Genomic DNA, 24800 nt, shown 5'->3' on the forward strand with positions numbered 1-24800 from the left:
AGTTATTGTATCTGACCAGCGTATACTGCCCTCATCCCAAGCAATAATATTTTCTTTTTTTTTTTAGCAGTACTGGGGTTTCGAACTCATGGCCTTGAGGTTGCTAGGCGGGTATTCTATCACTTGAGCACACCCCCAGCCTGTTATTTTTGCCTAAGTTATTTTCCAGGTAGGATCTTGAGTTTTTTCCCAGCTGGTTCTTCTAGCTATGGCCTCCCATGTAGCTGGGATCACAGGTACACACCATCACTTCACTTCCAACTTAATTGATTAAGATGGTGGGGGACGGTCTCACTAACGTTTTGCCCAAGCTAGCCTCAAACTGCAATCTTCCTAATGTCTACTTTCTGAGTAGCTGGGATTACAGATGTGAGCCACCACACCCAACCCCCAAGCAGTAATATTCTTGATGTCTCATATTTAATGTACCTATTATGTTTCTTCTAGTACACATTAAAAATAAATACAGCCAGGTGCTGGTGGCTCACGCCTGTAATCCTAGCTACTCAGGAGGCAGAGATCAGAGGATTGCGGTTTGAAGCCAGCCTGGGCAAATAGTTTGAGAATAACCATCTCACACACACACACACACACACAAAAAGGGATGGCAGAGTGGCTCAAGGTGAAGGTCCTGAGTTCAAGCCTCTGTACTGCAAAAAAAATAAATACATAGACAATTTATCAAGTGATATGCTTATCATTTGTGTACTTTATTATATGTAGGATACAGTTCAGTTAAATAAAATATAGGTTAAAATTGTACTGCAGAGCTGGTGGAGTGACTCAAGTGGTAGAGTGCCTACATAGCAAGTGTGAGGTCCTCCTGAGTTCAAAACACCAGCACTGCAAAACAACATAAAATAAATAAATACAATTGACTTTTAGAGTCATAGTCACCCCTGATTCTGAGCTTCTGCTTCCAGTGGATTCATTTATTTTGTAGACCATCTTCCCAACCCATTTAAAGAGCCCAGAATCTTCCTGGAGTCCTTTTCATTCAAGCAACAATTTTAACTAACACAGGAAGAAAACAGAAGGGTATCTCTCTTCTCTTGTCCTCTCTGAAACAATTATGCAGGGTCTTTATCCATAGGTACAACTTGAATGGAAGAACAGAAAAACAACAAGTTTTGAAACCTAGAAAACAGGTGGCTGTGTGGTGACAGACTTATAACTCTTGAAAAGGCTAAGTCATGAGCAAGCAGTAAGGAAGGCCCAGAAGCAACCCAGCTTCCCTGGGAGAATCCCTTGAAGCAGAGATGAGTTGCCTTAGGGTACCACTGAAAATGAGGGTGCCAGTGATACTAAAGGTTGAAGCAGCAGATAGAGTCCCAGCCTCACTATACTACTCTACAGTCATTAACTGTCCTCCTTGTACCTCTGCAGGTGACTGGAGAAGTAGTCACCTGCAGACACACAAAAAAAGAAGACAGGTCTGGGGATCCACTATCCCCTTTGAGGGAATGCCCCTAATGACATAAAGACCTCCCATTAGATCCCACCTCTTAAAGGTTCCACCACCTCCTAGCACTTTGGGGACCAAGTCTTTTACATATGGGCCTTTCCAAGATACATAAGAGCCAAGCTATAGCACTGATATTGGGGGTTCCCCAAGGACATGGTGCAGGCCCACCCCCAGTTTTTGACAGGAAGCTGTAGTCCCAGGGAATCAAAAGGATCATGATCTGAGGTTCAATCCCTACCTGGTCAAGTGGGAAGGGAAGTAGTTACTTGCCAAAGGGGGCAACATTTCAAAACCATAGTTGCCTGCTTTGCAAGCACAAAGGCCTAAATTCAAACCTCAGTCCCACAAAAAAAAACCAAAAAACCAAAAAACCAAAAAAAAAAAAAAAAAAAAAAAAACCCAACAAAAACCCAGTTGCCTTTTGTGATTCTTCCCTTAGGGCATGTAAGAACCTCATACAGCGTCTGAGTCTGCTGGTAATCTACTGAATCATGAGGGCTGAGGACAGAGCTGCCTGGAGCCTGAACAGACAAAGACCAATATCATTCTAGGACCCACCTGAAGCAGGCAGCTTCTCAGGTTACTTCCAAGTTGGTTGATCCAAAACACCCAAATATGACATGTGTGTCATAAATCCAAAAATATGGGGGGGAGCGGGAGGGGGTGGAGTGGGTGGTAAGGGAGGGGGTGGGGGCAGGGGGGAGAAATGAACCAAGCCTTGTATGTACATATGAATAATAAAAGAAAAATGAAAAAAAAAATCCAAAAATACTAAGTACTGTACTTTTTTTTTTTTTGGTGGGACTGGGATTTGAACTCAAGTTTCACATTTCTATCACTTAAGACATTCTGCCAGCCCCAGAACCGTATTTCTTGTTTAACAGAGAGGGGTAAATTCCTAACTTAAAAAAATTATCCCAAGCTGGCCATGATGGCTCACATCTGTAATCCCAGCACACAGGAGGCTGAGACAAGAGAATGTCAAAAGTTGGAGTCCTGTCTGGGATACATAGAGAGACCCTGTCTCAAAAAAATTATTCCAACCATAGTCACTGTGTCTGTACATCATCCTTCAATGTTGGTAACTCCCAGAGGTGTGGTAGTGTTGATTTATTAGTTTGGCTGGGAAGAGTTCTGGGAACTTCCTCTCTTCCCTCCCTCCCTCTGTTTTTGCAGAGGCTTGAACTCAGGGCCTACATCTGGAGTCACTTCACCAGCCTTTTGTTATCAAACCATGATCCTCCTGATCGCTGCCTCTTAAGTAGCTAGAATACGATGTGAGCCACCGGCACCCAGCTCTTCATATATTCTGGATACAATGACTTTATCTCATGTTTTGAGTATCTTCTCTTACTGCTGGGTCAAGCCTTGCCAGTCTCAGTGAAAGCTCTTGATAGTTCTTAATTTTAATCTAGTCAACTCTATCAATCTTTCTATGTTCAGTCCTTTGCATTGCTCACCTTTATGAGTCAGTTTGTGCATGGGGGTTTGTTCCCGAGATCTGTATTCTGTTCCAGCGGTTTGTATGTTTAACCAGCCCCAATTCCGTGGTCTTAACTACTCTAGTTTTGTAATAAATCTTAAAATCTGGATCCCCTCAAATTTGTTTTCTTTTTTCAAGACTATCATGGCTATTCTAGATCCTTGGCTTTTACACATGTATTTTAGGATCATCTTGTCAGATTACACACACACATGTCTGGCAGATATTTTTTGGCGGGGGGAGGCAGGACTGGGGATTTGAACTCAAGGCTTCATGTTTGCAAAGCAGCCACTCTACCCCTTAAGCCACATCCCCAATCCATTTTGGTCTGGTTATTTTTGGAGATGGTATCTGGTGAATTATTTGTCCAGCTGGCCTTGAATCACAATCATCCCCATCTCAGCCTCCCAAGTAGCTAGGATTACAGGTGTGAGCCACAAGTACCCAGCTGTTTCTAATAATGCTTTCTGTCTTAAAGTCTACTTACTTACTTTTGGTTAATATTTGCCTGATCTTGCTTGGTCCATTCCTTTAAACATTTTCCTGCTCTCATGCTTCAGGCAAGACACAGAGACCTTCACTAAAGGAACTTTCAAAAGATACATGGTACTCAGGTGAAGGAAAGTGATCAGATGCAAGGTCTCAGATGCATGAAGGAATGTATTTTAAAAGTCAATCTACAGCTCACTCCTGTAGCTACTTGGGAAGCTGAGATAGGGAGGATTGAGATTCAAGGCCAGCTGGGCAAATAGTTCCTGGAACCCCAACTCTAATATCCAGAGCAAAATGGAGTGAAGATGTGGCTCAGTGGTAGAGCACCTGCTTTGCCAGCATGAAGCCCTGAGTTCAAACTCCAGCCCCACCAAAACCCGAACAAAAACAGTCTCTTCACAGTGGTGCAAGAGTGAGATATCTAGAACTCAAGTTTGACTGTGTCATCTTGCTGATCACACTTCTGGTTAAACTCCTTCCTAGGATAATAGGAAGGCTCCTGGCCCAACTCCACCTGTTTCACCTCATACCACAGAGTCATATCATACCCTACAAATATCCAACTGCTTGTGCTTTGCCAAAGAGTCTGTGCTCGCTCTTCAACTCTATTTATTTGTTCACATAATTCACTATAAATTAAGCCAGGTCCTTTCTTCCCTCCCTCCCTTCCTACTTGTGGTGTGCTGGTGATCAATCCCAGGGCCTCACACATTAGGCAAGAGCTCTACCACTGAGTTGCTTCCCCAGCCCTCCTTTTGCTTTTTTTTTTTTTGGGGGGGGGCACTGGGGTTTGACTCAGGGCCTCATGATTGCTAGGCAGGCACTCTAATACTTGAGCCATTCTGCCAGCTCTTTTTTGTGATGGAGTTTTTGAGATAGGGTCTTGAGAACTATTTGCCTGGGCCTGGCTTGGAACCACCATCCTCCTGATATCTGTCTCCTGAGTAGCTAGGATTATAGGCATCAGCCTCTGGCACCAGGTGCTCTTACCTATTCTTCCCAAATCCTAAAAGCTGGTTGGCCCCAAGGCTCAGCCTTCCCTTTAGGTGAATTTCTGAGGTGAATTTATTTGGTCTTTCCATACCATTCCTACCGATGATTCCCAAACCCATACCTCCAGCCAAACAATTAAGGACACACATTTACATGTGTTTTACTCTTTTCTCCGTATCTCCACCTCATGGGCTGTTTATTCAGGTCTCATTTCCAATGTAACCTCCTCCTGACTAATGCATCCAAATGGTCCCCACACCCACTTTCTCTTCTTACCTTATTACTCTGTGAAATTCAAATGATTTATCCATCCATCTCTTATCATATTATCCCACTTAATTGGGGAATTCTTATTAATGCTTTATCTCCAGAGCCTAAGACAATGTTTGGCACACTGTTGACATTTATTAAATATTTGTTGAATGAATTAAATCTAACATAGGTCTGGCAGAAAATATTTGCTAACATCTGAATACTTAACTCAGTGCCCAATATTGTGTGAACTGCACCACAGGCAATGGTTTATTTTGTCCTAAGTATTATAATTAGCTCCATTTTACACAGACACACTAGGGTTTAGTAGTCTGCAGGGATCCCAAAGTGAAGAAGGAATATGAATACTGGCAGCTTGCTCCACAGCCCACCTTCTTGGCCACTGTGCTATCCTCCCACTTACATCTGTAGGCATTCAAAGGTGTACTTGAAGGAGAAAGAAGGGGACAGAGGGCAAACAACCCCTTGTATTGAGAGCAGAACAGTCAAACAGAAGAGGAAATGCACTAGGGACCATTTTCCCTTTGGATTTCACACCAAGGGTGTGGCGCTGTCTCTCCTGACACTGGTTTCAAGTCCAATTTCTCCTTGTTCTGACCGCTTACAGGGGGCTGGGTTTCATTTATCAAACAAAGCTACTGCTCCCTTGGTAGGGAGAAGTTTAAATTCCCAATTTAATCACCCAGGTATAGGAAAAGGACAAGAATCTATAAGGCTACAAATTCCTGGAGGCTCTGCCAAGAAAGGGCTCTTTCTAGTAGACCTAGACATGTATTTCCTTTCTCTGAGTCCCAGCTTCTCCAGTTGTAGGGGAAAACACACTCCTAGTTCTGATCTGATGCCCTTGCACGTGCAGAGCTCCAGTTCCCTCAGCTCACAACTCTGGACACCACTGGAGAGAAGCCCCTTTACTGACTGCTGGAGCTTTGAGCCTGGCACTTGGTATACCAAGAACAGAATTCTTTAAAATATAAGTGAAGGTAGGAACTGATAGAACAATAATGTCGCCATTTTGTGAATCGGCCAAAATGGCAGCCCCGCCCTTAAACAAATTCCCGCGCTCTAAGACAGCCCCACCCCTACCAGAGACTACTGCGCATGCCCTAACCTCCTTACCCTCCCCCTTCTATAAAAGCCACTGCTCGCCCAGGCTCTGGGCTGCACCATCTTTTCCCAGCCAGCCTGGCAGTTTGGGCCTGCCATTAAACTTTGCTCTATGGACGTGAGACTTTTCTCGTGAGCTTTCTTTGTGAGCAGCGTTTTTCCTAACATTTGTTGCCGTGACTCGGCTCGGGTTGAGTTCCCGGCACTGACCTTGCTCTCCCAGCACTGACCTTGCTCTCCCAGCCTCCTCCACCCCATCCTGCTTTCTCTCTCTCTCTAATTCCCATTTCCTCCCTCCGGGATCTGAGCTGCTTTGCCGGGACCCCTGATCCTAGAAAATGCCACTCTCTCACTAGCTCACAGGGAAGTTCCTCTGCCCCAGCGTGCCTCCAACTGCCATCCACCACCGGCCAATCTTCCCTCAAGGTCCTCTCTCCCTTGGTGAGTCCTCCTTGCACACTGAGCTGTGGTCTCTCTCTCATTTCCTGGAAAACCCTAGTGCTAGGTCGCAGCTCACTCTCCTCCCTGGAAACGGTTCCCCACTGGGGTCACCACTGTGGACCCCAGTGGTGAAGACGTTTCCTCTGGGTGTTGTGTTTCACATTTTTCTCTCTCTCCTGAGGACATGATATTTCGGGGACACCCGCCATATCTCTCCTCAGGTCAGGCCTTCACCATGGGAGTTGGACCATCCCAAATTCCTTCAGACTCCCCACTGAGATGTCTCCTGGCCAACCTTGGGCCCTTGTGGCCTGATCTTAAGCCACAAAAGCTCATTTTTCTCTGTAATCAGGACTGGCCCCAATACCCATTAGACAATGCCTCCAAATGGCCACTTAATGGCATTTTCAATCCCAATATTTTAAGGGATTTTTACAATCTCTGTGAGTGTGCTGGTAAATGGAAGGAACTTTCCTACATCCAATCCTTTCCCTATCTCTGCATCAAACCCTCCCTCTATACTTTCTGTTCCCCTGTGCAGATTCTGTTAGCCTGTAAACCAGTTTCTAAATCAACCAATTTCTCTCCCAAACCTCCTCCTTCCCCATGTAAACAGACTCCTTGCACTGCTTACCATACCTATCTCCTCCTATCTTCCTGAAGGACTTTCCCCATCATGGAGTTAAGCAAGCCACTCCTTGCCAACTCTGGCCTCAAGGCGATTCCAGCTCTGGGAGAGCTCATGCTCCCTTCCTGTGGGCTGAGACCAAGCCCGGGGTTTATTCAGGTATGTCTCATGCTACATTGGTGGAGTCCTGTTTGATTATGTCATCTGATGACTGCTTCTCTTCCCCCTCCTATCTAATGTCCCTTTTTCCTGAGACAGCGACTGGAGAGTGGAGGTTTCCTTTTGCTGAAAGTGTTCCAATACCAGTCAATGGGAGTAACCTGGAGACACAGGTGATGGTTAATCCTTCCCCTCCCTGGGCTTACTGGGACCCTGCCTCCTATGAAAAACCTGTAGCATGGTACCTTATGACTTAAGTTATTCCAACTAGTTTGCCAGGCCTCTCAGTCTAAAGTAACTTTAAGTCAGCTGCTTTACAAAAGCGCTTACAAAAAATTGCAGCTACCACACTCACACTGTAACTCCGCCCCCACAAGGGGAGGAGGGAAAGCAAACAGGTGTGCTAGTGCACAGGATGCTGGCTCCTGAACACAGCAAAAACGCCTGCCATAGCTAAGAAAATCCGTAGAAAGGACCCAGCATATCCTGGGCTGCCAGCCACACGTGGTGATGGCTGCAGCCCGCAGCCACTTCCCCTAGAATAAACGCACGCAGAGTACACAGGAAGAGGGGAGGGGCGACAGGCTGCAGGATCAGGTCTAGGCAGACAGGCTCACTTGTCCCAGGTGTCTGTGGAGGGCATTGGTGCCTTACACACACCCTGCTCCTAGTCCCACCTCACACCTCGGGGCATCAGACCCAGCCCTTGTAAGTCAATTGTTAGCTCAAGGTTATAGTTCCAGAAATAACAAAATAGACATTACTGTGGTCTCTAAACTTCTCATTTAAAATTTTCTATACAGGAAATTAATGCGAGTCAACTCCCTGTATAGCCATCCTTATCTCAACTAGCAAAAACCCTTGTTCCTTCCTATTATTGCTTATACTCTCTCTACAACAAAATTAGAGATAAGGGCAAAATAGTTCCTGCTGGGTATTGAGGGGGTTGGGGGGAGAGGGAGGAGGCGGAGTGGGTGGTAAGGGAGGGGGTGGGGGCAGGGGGGAGAAATGACCCAAGCATTGTATGTACATATGAATAAAAAAATAAAAATTAAAAAAATAAATAAATTTTTCTATACCTTGGGCCTCAACATAAATTTTTCCCTCCTATTAACACTAGTTGTCCCATATGGTACTGTTATTTGCCTGAAATGCCCTCTGAATGCCCTTCTCTAACTTTACAAATGATTTACTTCTTTGTTAAAAAGTTAGCCTTTATTAAAGAGGCTGCCTGCTGTTAGCTAAAAGACGGGATCCTAGTGTTTTGTTCTTTCTAGATGGACCTGCCCCATTCCAGTCCTCTGGCCTATTAAAACATTAAAAAAATTATTAAAAGCTTTGTACTGAGGCCTGGCCTCAGTATGCCTTGGGTGACCAAGAGAAGTGGCCTTCACAGGGTTCCTTAAATTACAATACCATACCCCAATTAGACCTTTTCTATAAAAGTAAAAAAAATAAACTGAGGTCCCCTATACAAATTTCTACCTTCTAAGCCACCCCAATACTCAGAACCTCTTAATGAGTGCTTCCCTCTTCAACAGGCAATGGTAGGAAGAGGGCAAGTCTTATGTCCCCTTCCAGTTATCAGATCTAAGGGAAATTTAAAAACATCTGAACAGCTGTACTGATGCCCAGACAAATACATTCAAGCCTTTATCTCTGTGATCCAAACCTTTCAACTGACATGAAAGGATATTATGCTTCTACTAGACCAGACTCTTATCTGGGTTCTGGCCCAGGCCACTCAGGTTGGAAATGATTATATGGCTCAAGCAGTAGAGTGCTGCTTTACAAGCATAAAGTCCTGAGTTCAAGCCCAGTATACCCCAAAGCAAAGACAAAAAAATATATATATATATAACAACTTTAGTTTACAGCAACAACCTAAAAAAAAAATCCTCTTACCTTTCTACCACATCTTAAGGTGGTTATATCAGAAAGCATATCATGATGGACCCAGAGTCACAGGTGAGAGAGGTTTTCCTCAAAGATAAATTTCTAACAGTCAGTCCCAGATATTCATAAAAAACTCAGACTGTGGCTGAAGGGAAAAAGTCATTGAACCAAGTAATACAGGTAGCCATGTCTGTATTTATAGCTATGTCTGTATGTCCGGGACCTTACTAACAGGAGAGAAAAAGATAAGAGACACCATGGCCTCATTGCTGCTCTCAGAGTGGGCCCCACCTGACTGGGGCCTGTAACCTGAACTTGCTACCATGGTGGACAGGAGGGGCACTTCTGCAGAGAATGCTTAGAGGGGACAGCCCAGGAGACAGTCCCACCCCCAACCAGGACCCTGCCCTCTCTGCAAGGGTAACCACTGGTGGTCTAAGTACCCCCGTCACCAGACGGAAGGCGAGGTGCCACCTCCTATGGATTTATGTGTCCCGGCCTCCTTTCCATGCTCCACTTATTAATATTGATATTGAGGAGCCTCAGGTCATAATGGTAGAGAAGGGAAAGGTCATTTTCCTCCTAGACAGTGGAGCCCATTTCTCTATTTTACCTTTTTCTCCTAGTCCCCGGTCCAATGACAAATGTTATAGTTTGGGCAAATCTGGCAAGCCCCTAGAGTGCTAGTTTACCTGGCCTCTGGCCTGCTCTTGGGGAGACATCATCTTCTGTCACTCCTTCCTCACAGTACCTAAAACTCCAGTGTCCCTGCTGGGACGGGATTTACTATCTCAACTAAAAGCTCACATTCTCCTCCCCACAGACAGCTATCTCTGCTGCCTCCTCCTTCAGGAACAAAGAGATTCCACAGTGTGGACTGATGAGATGAGTGTAGGGTGGGCCAGGACAGCCCTCCCTATTCAAATAAAGCTCAAAAATCCCTCACAGTTTCCACACCCAAAACAATATCTCCTCAAGCCTGAGGGACATGAGGCCTTATGCCTATCATAAATTCCTTAAAACAACAAGGGCTACTAATTAATTGCTTCAGGCCCTACAATAAATTTAAAATTCTTATAAAAGTTAATTTTAAAATACAAGTTACAAAGTAAACAACTGGAAAGGATATAGATAGGTAGTGAATGTATTTTTTGAGAAGTTAAAGGAAAAAGAAGTGTTTTTAGATGAGAAAGGATTTTGTAAAGAAGGGTTTGTCCTAAAGATTGTTTCAAACAGGAGGGATAAAGACAAACCATCAAAGGGTTTAGTATGTTATATAAATGTCTAAGTAAGTTTTAAAAGTGTATAATAAAAAAGCTTCAGTGTGTTATAAAGTTAAAGTTGAGTATAATCTAAGAGTTGCCTAAAAGATTTTTAAGGTCATATCAAACTAAAATCAAATCCTCTGTCTATAAAATAACAAGGTTATCTTAATCTTGTTCTGCTCTGAGTAACATCTACAAAAACCATTACAGAGAAAGATTTTATCAAAAAAAATTATTTGTGTTTTCTACTGATCTTGTCAAGCTTTAAGTACTACTAAATCAGAGTTCATTTACATATTTGCTTATGTGTCTTAAATGACCACCTTGTAACAGCGTTGTTATACTTTATCTAAATATGGTACAAACATTTACAAAGTTAAAAGTGTCAATTTATATAAAATAATGAGCTAAAACTCTCTTTTACCCAAAGGTGTTACATTTAACCTAAATCCTGACAGCCCCTGCCTCCCACAGGTCACCTACCTAGGTGTGGCCTTAAAGGGACAGACTCACTCCCTGAGTCATGAGTGCATCAACCCAATCTTCTGTTTCCCTCCCCCTCCCCCATATCAGAAGGCAGCTTAGAGCTTTCTTGGGAGTTACAGGACTTTACAGAATTTATATCCCTAGGTATGCAGTCCCTTAGCAGACCCCTTTTTATGCTCCTCCTAATATTCCTACTTGGGTCTTAGATAATGCATGACCACCCATTTCTCCTAGAAAACTTGCCTCCAACAGACTTTGCTCCTCTGGCTGACTACCTGCCTTCTCAGGGAACTTCTCAGAGAAGTTCCAGATCCTGCCCCACCCTATAACAATTTCTGTTAAACCAGGGCATCTTGTTCTCCTAAAAGGATCTTCTACCCTTTCCATTGGGACTTTAATGGACCAGCCCTCATTTGGTCATTCTCATGACACCCACTGCTGTCAAGCTCCAATTAGAAAAATGGAGAAGGGAATTGGAGGACTCTTGAATTGTCTAGGGAAGAACATTTCACAGTGGTTCTCCTGGCCAATGCCCATCCTAATGCCTATGTTTCTTGCTCTCCTATTCTTAAGCTTCCTCCCTTGTATCATACTGCATGTCTGCTATTGCTAATCAAGTTTAACCAGTTGTACCTCCAGGGATATCAACCTCTCCAAAACCATCCAGAGGAGTGCTGTGAGGGCCCCCACCAGGACACAGGAGCCTGAGGATCCTGCCCCATACAATGCCCCCTGCCAGCAGGAAGCAGCTAAAGAGACAGATGCTTTGCCCCAATTCCTGATCCTCAGCCCCTACCCTCATCATTATTAAAGAAAAAATGGGGGAATGATAGAACAATAATGTCGCCATTTTGTGAATGGGCCAAAATGGCAGCCCCGCCCTTAAACAAATTCTCTAAGACAGCCCCACCCCACCAGAGACTACTGCACATGATGCGCTAACTTCCTTAACCTCCCCCTTCTATAAAAGCCACTGCTCGCCCAGACTTGGGCCTACGCGCCATCTTTCCCCGGCCAGCCTGGCAGTTTGGGCCTGCCATTAAACTTTGCTCTATGGACGTGAGACTTTTCTCGTGAGCTTTCTTGGTCAGCAGCATTTTTCCTAACAGGAACTGCCTCTGAAAAGCAGGAAACCTGAGTGTCCCCTACCATCCTCCAAGAGTGACATACAGTGACAGCCAAGCAAATGGTCCTTCTCTGCAATATTTATTAAGGAATTTACACATACACAGAAGAAAGATAATCAGGCATTGTGGTTCCCACACATGAAATCTTTTAAACAAAGTTTTCTTGTTTGACTTTCCCAGTGGGGTGAACAATGGCTGAGAGGAAAGCTGTCCAGGATCACTGCCTCACACACCTGGAAAAGGTGGGCAGAGCACCTAGATATTCAGGCATGGAAGAGTGACTGGGAGGAGATAGGAGAAAGGGAGCTATCAATGAGATGGCAATTTTTTAAAACTGTAAGAAAAACTGGCAACAGTTTTAAATTGTTGATAAATTAACTCCTCTCTGTTGTAAACCTAAAACAAAAAAAACAAATATACCCAGAGCGGAAAGGGAGAGGTGGGTAGTGGGACACACACAGACACGCGCACACGCACACGCAGTGCACATATTAAGCTCTGCATTCCCACATGGGGCTGGCCCTCCGGCCACAGGTCGGATCCTGCTGAAGGCAGGTAGGAGGCGGCAGGGCTGCATGTGTGTATGGGGCCTTCATGAAGTCTTTGGTGCTAATGAAGGCTGACTGAAGCAGCGAGTCCTGAAGCCCCAGATCCAGAAAGTACTCAGGGTGAAGTGCAGTAATATTTTTGCTCATCCTCATAGGAAGGGGCTTGCCTTACCCCAGGGCTTGGGCCAACCTGATCCAAGACCCAAGGAGTATTTGATTGCAGGATGTTCTTCATTCCCATAAAGCATGGCAACACGATGCTTACCTTTTAACTAAAACTTTAAACTCTTACAGCTTATTAACACATATAGAAGGATCTCTACACTATACCCTCTTTGCCGAATACGTACACTTACAGACCTCACTGAGGGTCTGATAGGGCTCCACCTTGAGAGAAGGTGTGCACATTTCCCCTGCAGTTCAAGTGCCTTCTGCCAACAATTTCTAAGGTGCTGGTGCCAGGAGAAGATAGGGGCTATGGCTGGGGAGGAAGTTGGGACAGTCAGGGAACATGAACAACAGAAAGCAACAGAGAGGTCTGTGTGTTTGGGAAGTGGTTGGGTTGGACAGGATGCCAAACCCCAAGTGACTTGTTGAGCAATTTATAACCCAAACAGAAAAAAGTAGGAAAGGGGATGGAGAGAGGAGTTGGGAAAAGAAGAGAAAGGGGGAGAGCGAGGGCTGAGAAGAGTGGCAGCCATACAGGTGTTTTGCTTTTATTTCCACATCTGAGGACTCAGAGTCTGATTTGTTGCCTGTCCATTTCCACCGTTCATTGACTGTCCATAGTTCATCATCCCATTGGCTCCATAGAAATTCATCCCCGCCATCTGCTGGGTCATCTGAAAGAGAGAGAGGAGATTTGCAGACTAGGCAGTAAGCATTGAGCCAATTAGTGTTCTGCACTAATTTTCAGGGCAAGATTCCTTCTGTCTGCAGTGAGAAGAGGATTAGACAAATGGAAACTGCTATGGTACATAAATGCCCTTAACAGATCACTTCAAGGACACCAGATGCATATATGAAGGACTTTGCAGCAGGAAAATGTCACCAGAGATTGTCAGGGAGGGAAAGAAGGAATCTTGGATCTAGTCAGCAAAAAGCAGCATGAGCAGTTCTCTTCTTCCTTTCCAGCCCTCATCTAACCAGAGGGGACTATTGTTAATGGGCCACAGTGGATCCAAAGACAAGTCCAAAGACAAGCCCCCACCTCAGTGCTCCTTCCTTCTCTCCAGCAGAGAGCAGTTAGTAAGCTTGTGCGAGCTCACTTGTTTACAAAGAGAAAAAGAAATAGAAACCATACTGTTCCAAATGAACAAGAAGAAAGACCAAAGAGTCTTCAGTGAATGACAAAAGGAGAATCAGAGGGAAAAGGAGTCTGTGGAATGAGACCTGGGTGGGGCAGGGGCCTCTTTCTGAATTAGATTGAAAGACTGGCCTCTAGCCATGAATAGGAGAAATAATTTGTCAAAGAAAAATGCCTTAAATTTCCTAAGTCTAGTACATTTTCTATGTAAGTTTTTTCTTTTGGAGAAGGGCTATTTTCTTCTATCAACATTTTAAGAAAATTTCAAACTTACTGAAAAGTTGAAATAGTACAATGAAACCCACATTCCTTCCTTAAATTCACCAACTGTTAAAATTTGCCCCAAAGTATGTATGTATGTGTATGCATGCACACATACATGTAGGTATGTATGTATCTATCTAAAACCTCTAAGATAATTTTGATGGGCATCAAAAATTGCAGATACTGGGCTGGAGGCATTGCTCAAGTGGTAGAGTACCTGCCTGGCAGGTGCAAGGCCCTGAGTTCAAACCCCAGGACCACACACACACACACACACACACACAAAGTCACAGATATGCCATTTCATCCCTCATAAGGAGGTACCTTATGAGAATGAATTCTTTTCTAGAGCCACAATATAATAATACACTCAAGAAATTAATATTCTTTTTGTCCTAGGACTGGAGTTTGAACTCAGGGCTTTATGCTTGCAAAGCAAGCACTCTAACTGCTTGAGCCATACCTCCAGCCACTCTGGTTATTATGGAGATGGGGTCTGGGGAACTATTTGCCTGGGACAGGCCTTGAACTGCAATTCCCCCCCCCCTCCCAATCTCAGATTCATAGGTAGCTGTGAGCCTAGCTATTCAAGAGGCAGAGATCAGGAAGATCATGGTTTGAAACCATCCCCAGGCAAATAGTTTGCAAGACCCTATCTTGAAAATACTCAACACAAAAAAGGGTTGGCAGAGTAGCTCAATTGGTAGAAAGCCTGCCTAGCAAGCATGAGGCCCTGAGTTCAAACCCAGTATGACCAAAAAAAAAAAAAAAAATTTGGAGGCCAGGTGTGGAGAGCTTGATGGGAGAGTGCATGCCTAGCATACACAGGTATTAGGTTCAATCCTTAGTATCTCTGAAATTTTTTTCTCGGTATTTAGTAAGCTTCAGATTTTTGTCTAGTGATTACCTATATGTTATTTTTTATAATGTCTTGCATATTTTTTTTCCTTACTAAAGCTTTTTGGTTTGCCCTTTGACTTCTACCTATTTCCTATGTAACAACTGACATATTCTACTCTGCTCCTTTTTTCCCTTCTCTTTCCGTTATTTTTAGTTGTACTATTCTGTTTGCTAGAATACAACATACATCCTTCCATTTTTTATTTTTATTTATTTATTTTTTTTTTGGTGGTGCTTATATTTGCTAGGCACACTTCTAGCCCTATTCTTCCACTATTACTACCTTTGTTTTGGTCTTAGAGTCTCAATTAAACGTTCAAGTCCTTTTGTCAAAAATGTCTACAGTCACCTCTTAGGTGGAAGAAGTTTACCTTCTATTAGATTCCTCAGGAAAAGTTTGTAACCATGATATTTTGTGAATTCTGGAATACTTAAGATCATTTTCTTATAGCCTTTATACTGAAGGATAGCTTGGCTGGCTATGAAATACTTGTCTCAGTCTCATATGTCCTTGAGTATCTTGAAGAAGGGACTCTTTTGTATGCTGCCATTAGGAAGTCTGATGTTAATCTGGGTGAAAGTGGCAGTTTTTGTGTGGAGGGAAGTAGGGAGAAGGCTGGAGTCCACAGAATTTTTCTTGTTCATTAAAGACTAAAAGCTTAACAGGATGTTTTATTTTTATTTAGTTTCTTTGGTGGCACTGGCACATTAATTCTTGAGCCACTCCACCAGCCCAACAGGATGTTTTTAGAGAGGACTGTTCTGGGTCCATTTCCCCAGAATCACAGTGGGCTCTTTATTATATCCAACTGTTTTATTTCTACAAAGTTTTTTTATAGTATAGTCTTAGATACATTAATTCCACACCATGATTTTATTTGTATTAAGTGTCTTCAAATATACATGTTAGGATTTCTTTGCCACTTTCTGCATTAACTTTCTCTGATTCGTCTTACTCCCTTGTATATTTAGTTTTCATTCTCTTGGCTCTTTCATGTCTTTCCTCAATGTCAAATATATTTTCACCTAAATCTATTCTTCTTTGACTAACTTGTACTTTCTCTTTACTTCTGAGATTATTTTGCTTTTTTCTTTTGGCAGTACTAGGGATTGAATTTATGCTTGCTAGGCAGGTACTCTACCACTTGAGCCACACCACCAATTCTCAACCTAGTCCTCAATTTCTTTTTCTTTTTTCCCTTTTCTTTTGTTTTTTTTGGCGGTACTGGGGTTTGAACTCAGGGTCTCACACTTGTTAGGCAGATGATCTACCACTTGAGTCACTCCATCAGTGCCTAGTCCTTGATTTCTTTCTTGAGTTCCATAAACTTTCACTTTACAACTTTCAGTTTGTTGTCCATTTTGGTTCTCATTTTTGAATTTCTGACTCATGCTGGGGTTTGTCTTATTTTGTTTTTAGACAGGGTCTTGCTATGTAGCTCAGGTTGCCCTTGAACTTTTGATCCTCTTGTCTCAGCTTCCAAACACTGGGATTGTAGGTGTGTACCACCATGCCCAGCTTCAAGTTTTTTTTTTTCTTATCTGTAAATGTACAATTTATTCAGGCTGGTGGACTATGTAACAATTTTCTTCTACTTCATGACTTTTTTGAGGGAGAATCTTCATTACCCGAAATGGTTTTGTTTTCTTCTCACAATTTTATAAGAATGTCATCTGACACCTTCTGCTTATTTTGTAGCACCTATTTTTCTGGATCAGCAATAATGCAGACAGGTGTGAGTCTGGGGAGGGTTGCTAGATTTCTGAATTTGAAAAGTACCCTCATCTGTTAGTGAAATGGTTATTTGGGGGCAGAGGATGGTATACCTTCTGATTTTGTGATTCTCTTCTCTACTTTTCATTTCTTTCCCTTCACCTCCAACATGCAATGCCTTTCCAAGACTACCACCTACAATCTTATGTATTTCAAGACCCTTATTACCAATTATTCCTTTCCCTATCTCTTTCCCCCACCTTCCCTTCCTCCCTCCCTCCCTCCATCTTTCCGCCCTCCCTCCCTCTCTTCTTTATTTTTACAGTACTGGGGCTTGAACTCAGGGCCTACATCTGGAGTCACTTCACCAGCCTTTTGTTGTGAGTTTTTTCAAAATAGGGTCTTGCAAAGTATTTGCCTGGGCTGGTTTCAAACTGCAATCCTCCTGATTTCTGCCTCCTGAGTAGCTAGGAGTACAGGTGTGAGTGAGTTACCAGCACCTGGCTTTCTTTTGGTTTTTTGAAACAGGGTTCACTAGACTAGGCACAATCCTCCTGCCTCAGCCTCCTGAGTCTGACGAATGCCACCAAGCCTGACCTTCAAGTCCCTTAACCCCCGAGTAACTAGAATTCTAATCTACAAAGTCTATCTGTTCTCAGTATGTCAGGGTAGGGCTTTCTTCTTCTGGAGGTGACTTTATCTGTGCTCTTTCACCTCTAGTCCCCTGTTCCCTCTCCTCTTTTTTGCAGTCTCTTCTGTAGTGCTATATTTGGGTGTTGCTATACCTAATGATGCATCTTTTGAAGCTTGTGGTAGTGGCAGTCATGGGTTATGGGTGGTTTTGCTTGCATGTTTTGTTTGTCTGTACAGCTTTCTCTTTGTTTTGGGGAGAGATTCAGATTTGGGCAGTTACCCTTATTCTACAGGAACTCAGAACACCTCAGAAAGTCTGACTTTAAACAGACTTTCTAGAAAAAAAAAGGCAAACCTAAGAATATCTTCTGCATTCTCTCATTCACATGGAAAGAATTCCGGGGATCAGGGAGTGGCACAAGGTGAGATACTGAGAAAGGCTCAGAAGTTTTGTCCAAGGTGAAAGGGGGTCACTTACCTGGGTAAGGTTCCACTGAAGCTGCTGAGCTGGCTGAACCCCATACATCGTCTGGGGCATGGCTGCCATGCCTGCCATGTAGCCAGCCTGCGGGGTGGTCATCATCCCATTCGGCACACCCATCATTGGTGCCTGCATGCCACCCATATAGCCTGCAGACATGGCCATGGGGGCAACCATTCCAGAAGCTCCTGGCTGAGATACCATGCCTACTGGTGGAGCCATCATGCTGCCCATGATGCTGTTAGGAGGTGTAACCCCAGGAAAGCTAGGGTAGGCTGTAGGATATGCCATCTGAGCAGGAGCCATGAACATTGCTGTCAAGAAAACATACATAAAGGTCTGTTAAAGAGGAAAGGACGCAAAGTTACTAGCCCAAATTCTCACTGACTACTCCTTGACAGTTAAGAGTTTTTCAAGACTACTCAACACAGAAGGTTGTTTTACACAGCAAAGCAGTTAAACATATTCTCAACAAAACTTGCTATGACTTAGTAAGGCACTCAGCTAACACTGACCCCTAAAAGGGGTCAGATTCAGATCTTAAGTTAGACTTCACAGACCTGTGATGCCACAGAAGTATGGCTCAAATGGTAGAGTGCCTACTTTGCAAGTGCAAATGCCTGAGTTTGAATCGCAATCCCACCAAACAAAACAAAACAATAAACTAGTGATAAAAATATCTATCTATAGATACTTTAGGCTCCACCAGTAATGTCATGTTCAGGCTTGTTTGGCGTATGATGTCCCAGTCCCTAGAGTAACTGTCCCCTGACAGAGCATGTCCCTGGCACCATTGCCAAGACTCCATGGACTCTACCTTGGGCAGGCATTTGAGGCGTCTGTGATCCATAGAGTGAAAGGATGGAGTCCTTAGAGAGCTGTTTTTTGCCTACTTCTTCTGATTTGTTTCCTGGCTCCGGAAACAGGTTCAGGTTTTCAGGAACAGAGCCAGCACTCCCTGCAGTTGGCATGGAACCTACAACCTTAGGGCACAGAGGGCAAGTGGAGAATTGGAATGAGGGGGGAGGCTCTGTAATAATCCTCCCTCACTTGCTGCTGCTTCTAACATTTCCAGTAAAAATTCATAGCTCGTATCAAGTTAATACCTTTCTGACATTTTTACCATAAAAATATCCAAAACTACAGGATGGTTAAGCTCTGGTATAATTCTTTGTTTTTCAGCAAAACAGTATGATTTGATAGGAAAAAACCAAACAAAATAACCCACAAATGATGCAGCAGAGAGAACTGACTTTAGATCCCAGTGTAGCCATTTCTTTCCCAGGGCTAGTCCCCTAACTTTTCTGAAGTACTGCTTCCTCACCTGCAAAATATCTGTTTTATGGTGTTCTGGTAAAGATTGAAATTATTAATAAAATATACAAAATGATACACAACAAACATCTGGCACTGTTCCTGGCACACAGCAGGCATTCCACAAATGATAGCCATGAAAGTTCAAGTCTTTTTTCTCTTCAATACCCTAAATGGAATGCAGGCTGAGAAGCTGACCTAAAGTATCACCCTTTACAATATGACACAATTGTGGTGGGTACAGGTGGTTCATGCCTATAATTCTAGCTACTTGGGAAGCTGAGATTGGGAGGATGGCAGTTTGAGGTCAGTTCAGACAAAAAGTTAGCAAGACTCTACCTCAACTAATAAATGGGCACAGTGGCCTGCACCTATCATCCCAAGTTATGTGGGAGCTAAACTCAAGAGGATCGCAGTTCCAGGCCAACCAGAGCAAAAAAGTTCAAGAGACCCCATCTCAACAGAAAAGAAGTTTAGTATAGCAGCTCATGCCTATCATCCCAGCTCCATGGGGAGCATAAATAGGAGGGTTATAGTCCAGATTGGCCCAAGCAAAAAGCAAGACTGTATCTCCAAAATAACTAGTGCAAAAAAGGGCTGGAAGAGTGGCTCAAGCAATAGAGTGCCTGCCTGGGAAGCACAAAGCCCTAGTTCAAACCCCAGTATCACCAAAAATAAATAAATAAATAAAAATAAATTAGCCACTCACAGGGCTACCCTTTTGGGACAAAAGACAAAATAGTATGAAACAGTAATCTTAGACTGGGACAGAGATGACACAGTGTCAAGGGAAGAATCAAGGAAACCAAAGAGCAATTCTACCAAGGAAGCATAACTTAGCTGTATGATTAGCACCCTTTCCAGAATGTTCTTTACCTGAGAAAAGCAGAAAACTCACCTTTCTGGAAACTGAAGAAGAAGGGGATGGAACAGAGGCCAAAAGATCTAAATCCTTCTCTAAGGTATTGCTGGTCTTACTATTTGAAATGGAACAGGCCACAGGAGCATCTAGAAAGAAAGACTGAAGGTAAACTTCAGCACTGCTCAGTAAGATCACACCTGCCTTCTATTCCAGACAAAAAGCGGACAGTGGAGGTTCTTATGCTCCATTACAGGCATAGAAATTGCATTCTGGACCCATGTAGTTTGGCTAGGGCTGCTCAAAAGATGCCTCACCCCACATTCCCAATAGTTTTCTGGGGTAACCTATATCCTAGCTGACAGGCACAGAGCACAGAAACCCAGCTAGGGGTGGGTTTACATCACCACCACAGCTGGGAGGGCTGGCTGGCTGCCTTCTGACTATTTGAAGGGTAAGGTATGTAGGATTCATTTCCAGAGAGAAATGAAAGGTATAGAAATGAGAAGCCTACACATCCAATAACCCAAATCAGCAGCAGTGGACTGAATGTACAACTAGGAATGCTATGGGGGGCATGACAGGGTTTCTTTCTATGAGCAGCAAAATCAGGATTGCAAAGAGAAAACGAACACAGGATAACAAGTCATCTCAGAAACTGGTCACGAGTGGACTATTAAGGGATGAGAACAGAAAGTTGAGTACAGGAAATAGGGCAGTGGTAAAAGACTCACAGGTGCTGTTTAGTGAAATTGCTAATATTTATTGAGTGCTTAGGATGAGTCAGGCATGGGGTCAGAGCTTTAGAGGCATTATATCACTTAGTCCTTCCAACAAAACCTTTGAAATAGAGACTCTTATCACCCTCGCTGCATAGATTAGGAAAGTAATATTCAGAGGTTAAGTAAACTACTCAAGGTCATACAGTCAGAAAGTGGCACAGTTGGGGCTCTGGCTCCAAAGCCATGCTCTTAACTACAATGTACCATCACTCTGAAAAATATTGCAGTACACACTTCCTTAGAGCAGCTGCTCAAACGTAAAACCTAACAGGAAGAACACAAGAGAACAATCTTGGTGAGGAAGACACAAACAGGGCTACCACCTCTACCAATCTTTACAGGGTTGCTGAGAATTCATCAAATTTATAGGAATATGGGATTTAAACAGTCTAAATCTTACCAAGGCCCAACAAATCCATGACAGGTGCTGTGGATTTCGGGGAGCTTTTCCGAGGTAGCTGTGGATCTTCTTTTTTCTGTGGCTAAAGTGAAAATGTTATTAAAAACATAAGCAGGTGTTTTGAGCTCTTTTTTTCCCCCTCTCTACTGTAGTAAAACCACAGGTGTTCTTGTGGTATGATTGGTGTTATTCAAAGACAGTTACCAAAAAAACAAGACTCACGAAGTGCCAGCAAGCATGAGTACATAAATTGAACCTGAAGTGAAAAATAAGCACATTGTCTGTGCTTGTCTAGCTTTCTGGAGAGGCAGATCTTTCTGAAACCTGAATAACCACTGAGCAGGGGATCCAATAGAAACTGCAATTTTTGGTCACAAGAAAAATGAAGGACAAAGGTAGGCACCTGATGGTAGAAGAGTTAGGAGCCAACAATCTCCCAGTGAGTAGAACACCTTTTACTTTGTTAAAGTAAAAATCAAAGGGAGATCACTTTAAAGATTCCTAATTCAGTTTGCCAGTATCACTAGCGACTGTATCCACAGATAATATGATTCATAATGATAAAACACTTCCTTAAGCAATAGTAGAAAGTCCTCCCCAGATTCTAAGCTCTCATAGTAGAGTATCTACTACTGCAGCCACAGTATGTTCACAGCGTAACCTGATGCTGGACTGCTCTTAACGGCAAAAGGAAAATGAGGCATACAAGGTGTAATAAGAGAAAGACTAATGTGAATATAAGTGTCTGTTCAGAAGATGTCATGCAGCCATGGCATTCTGGCATGGAACATGCCTCTTGCTGAATCAAGACAGATGCTGTTTCCAAGCTCCCATCTGGTCCAAAGAGAAGTAGCACACAGCACGTTAAACAGCAACCAGCAATGAGAAAGAAGCAGAAATGGCAGCAGGCCACCTGATCTGTATGTGGAACCCTTTGGTCCCAAGTGCAATGATACAACATAGTATCAGACCCACTCCACCCACTTCCACCCCAAGATCACAAGGTCTCCCATTTTCCTCCATATGTATAAACACTCCTGAGACCATCCACACAGCATTAAGTACTTTCCCACTTACCATTTTTACCTTCTCAAAAACAACAGGTTCCATTTTTTTTTCTGGAGCTGGTTCACTCCCTCTTTTCCACTTGTCATCTTTCTCTTTCTAAAATGATTTAACAAGGCAAGGAATGTCTTAGCATCAACACGATTAGTATTAGCATAGGCTCCATGCTAATAGTTCAGTGAGTTGAAATTTCAAATGTTCAAAAGTATGACCAACAGGAGTGTGTCCTGGTGTGGGACATGAGGGCTGGTCTCATCTATATTAGCCTCAAAGCTGTACATGAGGCATACTCCACACATCTGTCTGTTTAACCCACTCATGATTCATGAAATTTGCAATAAAGGTGATCTACAGAGGCTTAAAAGTCTCCTGCCCATCTTTGCCCCAAACTTAGCTTATTTGTGCTTTGAGAGGCTCCCTCCTCATCTTGGTATATTGGTAAATAAGTTCATGTTCATCATACTCATCTTATCTCCTTTGTGATTTTATAAATTTAATAACAAGCCTTCTCAATATTCATTTTTCAAAAATCTTAATTTCAAGATTTAAAGATTAGAAAAATAAAAATTAAGGAAATAAGGCAAGAACAAATTAGGATATTCTAAAGAAAAAAAGGATTATAGTATCCTTTTGAGGGTTTTTTGCATGAGTTCCTCATAAGACCAAAAACAAAAAAACCTCAAAAAGACAGAATACTAGATCCAGGTGTACACAACTGTAATCATGAGAATTTCATAATACTTTCACAGATTTTAAAGTTATTGGTCACATTTTAGCAACGAACAAACATCTAATGGAAAATAAGTAACCTAAAGAATATAGGTGAATGGTGCATAGGGCTAGAAGTATGAGTCAAGTGGTATAATGCCTGCCTAACAAACCCTAGGACCTGAGTTCAAGTCCCAGAACTCCAGAAAGAAAAAAGAATACAGGCACATAAAAGGAAGTATAGCATACATATGAAAAAATGTCCAGTCTTTCTAGTCACCAAAAATGCAACTTAAATGTTTTTTAAGGAGGAGAAAGATACTAATAGTAATAATACCTAATGTTGGTGAGGATGAAGTAAAACTGGAACTCTTATACAATGCTGCGAAGAGAGTGTAAATTGATACAATGTCTGGAAAGTATATTGACAAAAGTATGAAGAGACAAATATTGAAATCCTTTGACCTAAATAATACTGTATCTTGTAATGAATCTTTTTTTTTTTTTTTTGTGGTACGCAAGTTTGAACTCAGGGCCTACACCTTGAGACACTCTACCAGTCTTTTTTTGTGTTGGGTTTTTTCAAGATAGGGTCTCGAGAACTGCTTGCCCCGGCTGGCTTTGAACCATGATCCTCCTGATCTCTGCCTCCTGAGTAGCTATGATTACAGGCGTGAGCCACCGGTGCCCGGCTCTTGTAATGAATCTTAAGAAAATAATCCAAAATAAGAAAACAGTTATATTTATCAAGACATTCATCCCAGAACTACTTATACTAAAAAACTTAAATGATAATCTTCAAGTGACTGAAGAGGAAACAGTAAAAGAAAAATATGATTTGCCTACTAAGAGACGATGCAACAATAAACAACAGTAACATAGTAATGTATGACATCATGTGGAATGAAAGAGACGTTCTTCATAACTACATTTTAATTATGCCTCCACAAAGTAACTACATACAAAAAAAGAGGGATCACACCAAGATGTCAATCATCAGTAAAAATAGTAAGGGTACGCATGGTTTCTTCATCTTAGTTTTTTTTTTTTTTTTTTGTAGGACTGGAGTTTGAACTCAGGGCTTCATGCTTGCAAAGCAGCCACTCTACTGCTTAACCACACCTCGAGTCCTGGTTTCTTCATCTTAATTTTCCTATTTTCTGTAAAAATTTTTATCATTACAACACATGCAGCTTTGTCTTTTTCATAAAGTGTAACACTGTAAACTATAATTTAAAAAAACACTTTTTTTCGGGGAGAGGGGGCTGGCCTGGTTAGTGCTCTTTCTACCTGTGGTTTTCTTTGTAGGTAGATCCATAGGGACATGCCAACATGTCCAGCTTATTGATTTAGATGAAGATCTTGCTATTTCCCTACCCTCTCAAACCACAATCCTCCCAGTTTCTGCCTCCCCAATAGCTGGGATTATAGACACAAGGCACTGTGCCTGGCTCAGACACTTTATTTCTTGAAATTGGAAATGTTTTGTTGGGGAGGGACACGGGAGGGGAAGAGGGAGAGGCTGCCCAAATGATGTATACATATACAAATAAATATAAAAACAATGAAAAAAGAAAATGTTTTGTCTATTAAAAAAAAAAAAAGATAACCAGAAAAGGCTTCTGGTAGAAGTGTCAGGTATTTAGACATGAAGATAGACAGCATCAAGAGCAACAGGTGCCTGGGAGTAAAGGTGTGGCTAAAGTGGTGGAGCACAGGCCTAACCAAGCATAAGGCCCCTGAGTTCAAGCCCCAGTACTGCTAAACAAAAAAGTGTGGGTGGGGGAGATATACTTGGACTGGGGGTTTAGCTCAGTGGTAGATTGCTTACCCAGTATGTACAAGCTCTGGGTTGGATCCCCAGCACTGGGGGTAGGTGGTATTAAAAAAAAAAAAAAAAAAAAAGAGAGAGAGAGACAGACCTTTTTCTTTTTTTTTTGTGGCAGTACTGGGGTTTGAACTCAGGGCCTAGTGTTTGCTAGGCAGGTGCTCTTCCATTGAGACACTCTGCCAG

General features: G+C 42.7%; 1 protein-coding gene across 2 annotated transcripts in view; it reads right to left on the reverse strand.

Moving 5' to 3' along the window:
• Window positions 1-11874: 11874 nt before the first annotated feature.
• The window catches only part of Smap2 (small ArfGAP2), a 46503-nt gene continuing 33577 nt past the window's right edge, over window positions 11875-24800 (reverse strand). For both annotated transcript variants that reach the window (XM_020171674.2, XM_020171677.2), the window contains exons 5-10: window positions 22091-22177; window positions 21014-21095; window positions 19871-19980; window positions 18476-18641; window positions 17656-17972; window positions 11875-13202 (exon numbers count right to left, since the gene is read on the reverse strand). In XM_020171674.2, the coding sequence (XP_020027263.1) occupies window positions 13077-13202; window positions 17656-17972; window positions 18476-18641; window positions 19871-19980; window positions 21014-21095; window positions 22091-22177 (888 nt within the window). In that variant the 3' untranslated portion in view covers window positions 11875-13076. The remainder of the gene's footprint in view (window positions 13203-17655; window positions 17973-18475; window positions 18642-19870; window positions 19981-21013; window positions 21096-22090; window positions 22178-24800) is intronic.

Source organism: Castor canadensis, chromosome 7 (genome assembly GCF_047511655.1).
Source record: "Castor canadensis chromosome 7, mCasCan1.hap1v2, whole genome shotgun sequence".
Lineage (NCBI taxonomy): Eukaryota > Metazoa > Chordata > Mammalia > Rodentia > Castoridae > Castor > Castor canadensis.